This window comes from Belonocnema kinseyi, chromosome 8, assembly GCF_010883055.1.
Source record: "Belonocnema kinseyi isolate 2016_QV_RU_SX_M_011 chromosome 8, B_treatae_v1, whole genome shotgun sequence".
Lineage (NCBI taxonomy): Eukaryota > Metazoa > Arthropoda > Insecta > Hymenoptera > Cynipidae > Belonocnema > Belonocnema kinseyi.
The window spans coordinates 20,407,135-20,411,726 of NC_046664.1; the positions used below are offsets into that span (position 1 = coordinate 20,407,135).

The 4,592-nt window shown below is 30.4% G+C and overlaps 1 protein-coding gene across 2 annotated transcripts in view; it reads left to right on the plus strand.

The window, feature by feature from the left end:
• The window catches only part of LOC117178662 (valacyclovir hydrolase-like), a 9,204-nt gene extending 6,633 nt beyond the window's left edge, over positions 1 to 2,571 (plus strand). The window contains exon 5 of one of the 2 annotated variants that reach the window (XM_033370086.1): positions 2,396 to 2,571. In XM_033370086.1, the coding sequence (XP_033225977.1) occupies positions 2,396 to 2,504 (109 nt within the window). In that variant the 3' untranslated portion in view covers positions 2,505 to 2,571. Of the gene's footprint in view, positions 1 to 1,153; positions 1,796 to 2,395 lie in introns of those variants that run through there. The other variant, XM_033370087.1, reaches the window with a different exon arrangement.
• Positions 2,572 to 4,592: the final 2,021 nt, after the last annotated feature.

Genomic DNA, 4,592 nt, shown 5'->3' on the forward strand with positions numbered 1-4,592 from the left:
ATCTAGTCGGGAGTGGTGCTGACTGAAAACAGATGATTTGGAGCGATTCGCGCGCCATCTGTTGGTCATTCTAAGGACTTATTGAACTACCCTCGTAGGTAATTATTATTATAACTTACCTGCTTATTAACATCTGTTTCACTTAAATAACGACTGACAAAATGATCTTGACAGGTGACTTACAGATTGTAGACGACACTTCACGTTGCACTGGATAAGAAAAAACAGTATCTAAATGAACCTGTGTGGCTCAAATTTGTTGCAACTCTATTGAACACCGATTTCGGTGTACATTGGAGGATCGGCGATTTACTGTGCATCAAAAAATAAAAAAAATTTATTATTCTTATATTCATTCATTAAAATCAGTGGGAGGATGCTTTTTGAATCGACGAATTCGAATTTTGGATAAAAAACCAAAAGTTTAAAAAGGGACTTGATTTAAAAAAATTCTATTCGACTTATAGATGGTCATTATAATCAGTACAAAGGAGATTTCCAAGTCGCAAAATACGCGTTTAGAGTCGAAATACAAAAATTAAAAAATTTGACTTAAATTTTGAAAATTATAATCAAGTAGTACATTTCTACATAACGATTAATTTTTTCGATTCTTCGAATACAAATTTGGGATCGTAATTAAAGAATTCAAAAGGGTTTCTCAAGTTTGAAAAATGTTATTGAATTTGTGGATTTCTATGCAAGTCATGCATTCTAGTATACTTTCTTACACAATATTAAAACTATAGTAAAATGTATCCGCATAAACATTATGCAAAACAAAACTTTTAAAAAAATTCAACTGTAGATGAGTTGCTTCAATTGAAAAAATTAAAAGTACAGAAAAGATGTAATTATTAGGATTGCAAACTTTTCTTGGAAAAGGTTATCAATACATGCGACAATGTTTAAGTGAATAAAGAAAAACATCTTTTTTCAGGGTTTTCCGGGCAACTATGACAGAAATCCTCAGTAACTTTTTTTTGAACATCACAATATTTTAGAAAATTGCTTTTTAGGTAAAATGGAACCCCGAATCTTCAGCTTGGAATTTGTATTTTATGCTACGCTTTAGTAAAAACTAATATCTAAATGCATTCCGTAAGTCTAAGTTATCAAAAATTAGTTTCCAAAAATATGTATTTACTTCCAGACTCAAAATCTTTGAAAATGGAGGCCACAAACCACAGTTACAATACCCGGAGGAATTTAATGCTCTAATTACAAAATTTCTTACCGAGTAGTTATTGTTATGAAAAACAATTAATATTTTATTTATTATTATGAAAAAATGTATAAATATGTGAGTCAGGGTGAAGCGAATTATTCTTTTTTGTTTTCATATTCTTCGAAAACTACATATTTAAGATTAATATCATTGAAAAATATGTTTAAATCAATTTTGTTTTAATGTGCAACCAATATATTTAAAAAATTCTCGAATTCGTAAAAAACATTCAAAAATTATAGTTCTATTAAATGGTAATTTATATAAAAAATACTTCATACTTTAATAAATATTCAACTAGGGAAGAGAGAGGGGGGATTTTTACTTTTGTCTGGATAAACTTCGTACTTTGGACTTTTTTAGCTCTTTCAATAAAAAAATAATAATATTAACTTTTTCCAAACGAATTATGAAGAGGGCGATGAAATCCTATTAGAACTTTAGTATACACAACATTCTTTTAGTTTGATTGAAAGAGTTAAAGACATCCAAAATAGGTAGTGTATCCACACAAAAGTGAAGTACTTTACCCCCTCTCCCTTGTTAAGTACTTGTCCAAGTTGTAAATATTTTTCTATTATACTTTAGTATACGAGAAAAATAATGCCATACATATTTTTTCCCTTCCCTACTTCCCGTAGTTCCCCTCTTTTTCTCAACTTCTTTCTCCTCTGCTTATTCCTTCCTAACTTTCTCAGCGAACACTCTCTTTCCCCTAAGTCCCTTCCCAAAGCCCACTCACCCATTCTACCCTACTCACCCGCCCCTCAAGTCTCCTCACTAACCTCCCTCACTTCCAATAATTTCTCCTACTTCTGACTTTCACTCATTTCATACACTTCCCCTTCTAAATTTCCTCTCACTTTCCTAACTCTCTTTCTACCGATTACCCAGACCCCCCCAACTCCATCTCTCCTTCACTTCCCCAATTTTATCCTCCCTCAATTTTTCTCACTACTCTCGCTCACTTCCAATCATTTCTTCTACTTGCCCTGACTTCCGCTCACTTTTCCTACTACCAATATCTAATTCCTTTTCACTTCCCCAACTTCCTCATCCCATATTTTCCCTTTATTCTCCTACTTCTGCTCTGTTCATGTTGTCTATACTCCCTTCCCTCATTTCCCCTAACATCCCCTACGCTAACGTCCCTCATTTCACTTCAAGAGCAGTGATGGAACTCTACTTGAGGGAGAATGAGAATTCGGGCGAAGTTGGAATCTTGTGCGACGACTTTCGCGCATGCGCCAGCGCAAAATCAGCTGAGCCAAAATAACCTCGAAAATAACATGCGTGGTCCTCAGAGCATGTAAAAGGTAGTTTTGGAATAGTTTTCTACAGAGGTATGTAAAAATATCTAAAAACATTATTTACATTATTGACGAAAAGAAAAAATCAAAAAAATTATTGAGAAATTTATCTTAAAAAGAAAAATATGTTAATTCAAAATTACGGTCAAATTCAAAGAATATGTGTGATTCTTCGAGAGATTCTCAAATATGAAATTATGAATTACAAATTTTTAAAATTAATTTTGTCATTGGCAATTTTAACGATAAATAATTAATCTAAATTTAGATAAAAAAGGACTCAAGAATTGATTACAATAATTAATGAATAAATAATTGTAAATTTAAAAAGGCATACACTGCCGTGCAAAAGTATTAGGTTATCTCTTTTTTTTTATGACTGAATAAATTCTCTTAATTTTAATTATACCAGATTATATATCTCATATGTTTTACAAAAATATGTTTGTCACCAAAAATAATTTTGCAATTTTTCCATCTTTTTTGTTACTACTTCAAGTTCTTGCAATTCAAAAAGAAAATTGTTATGATTTATACTCATAAGCTGTTGTGATAAGGTAAAAGAAAAGCTTAAAAATGAGCCCAAGAACATTGAAAAATGTTGACTATTTTATACAGAATTATACAGAATTTCGAAAACAATCAACCTTTTAGAGAAATTTTGATAGCTCTGTTATAATTAAAATTAAGAGAATTTATTGAGTTGTAAAAAAAGAGGCGACCTAAAACTATTGCACGGCAGTGTATCATCGATTTGGAACGTAGGAAAATGATCTAAAATGTATACAAAATAATTAGTTTTTATTTAATTTCGAAAAAAAGTTTTAAAATGCAAGACATTTTGAATGAGGAAATTATTTTTGGATAATTTTTCAAATGCAATTTCATGAAAATTATTTCCGACATTCAGCTTGAAACCAATTCATTCAATCGTGTTATAACATTTTTTCTTACGTTTCCAATCGATGATTATCCTTTTTTCGAGTAAGAATTACTTATTCGTTAATTATTACAATTTAATTTATATAACGCAATTCACGATCCATCATTGTTTATCAGAACCTTTATAATAATACAATACTGAAAAAAGACCAATGTCATCAAATCAATCCCAGACTCAATCAATTTAGATTTTAGGTTAGTTACTTAGGAACCGCCGGCAGCGCTTTAGTACGCCTACCGGCACATTGTAGTTCTGCTTTGTATTCTATTTTTGTTTGAATCAAATATTTTTATAAATTCGAATAAGCAGATTATAAAGAAGTGCATTGTTTAATCAAATTCAACTTTTTGTTTAAATCAAACAAATTGTACTAAAGAAATTATTTGTTTCAATCGAAAAGGCTAATGTTTTCCATATCTTAAAATTAAATAAACCTTTTTTAATTGCAGCAAAAAATTTGTTTGATTCAATTATATAAATTCAAACAAATGTTGTCGCCTGATTCAAACAGACATTTTTCTGAGTTTTTCCATCCTTAACCTTTCATGAATAGAGATTCTAGATGTTACTTAGTCCTATTTCCATATATCTATAGTCAGAAGTTTTTGATTACTGCATTGTCTGACTATATACATGTTTTTTCACTTACTAATAAGGTTTTCTGTTCTTAATTGACTTATGTGTGAAAATATATCAAAGGAATGATTATTTTACTTTAGGCACATATATTAACTTATATTTCAAAATATTTATATTTGATTTTGAAACTGTTATTGTTTAAGATGTTTGAATCGTTCATATGAGAATAGTTATAATGGTAGAATCTTGAATTGGTTTCTTCCATTATCCGAGCTTTCGTTAAGTTATCGGCGTTCACTGAGTTCTTATCCTTCGATGGTAACACACTTAAGTAACTTGTGGTTTCTATTTTACCGGTCGTAAAACAGTTACCGAAAGTTTTTAAATGTCCAAGAATTTATGTTGAGTAAAAGCTATCGAAAATATGCTGGGCATTTAAGGGCATGTGACACAGCTAAATACCTATATTACCGACCACAGTTTTTCAGTTCACTGAATGTTTTTTTGAACCTAAGAACTTTTTTTGTAAATA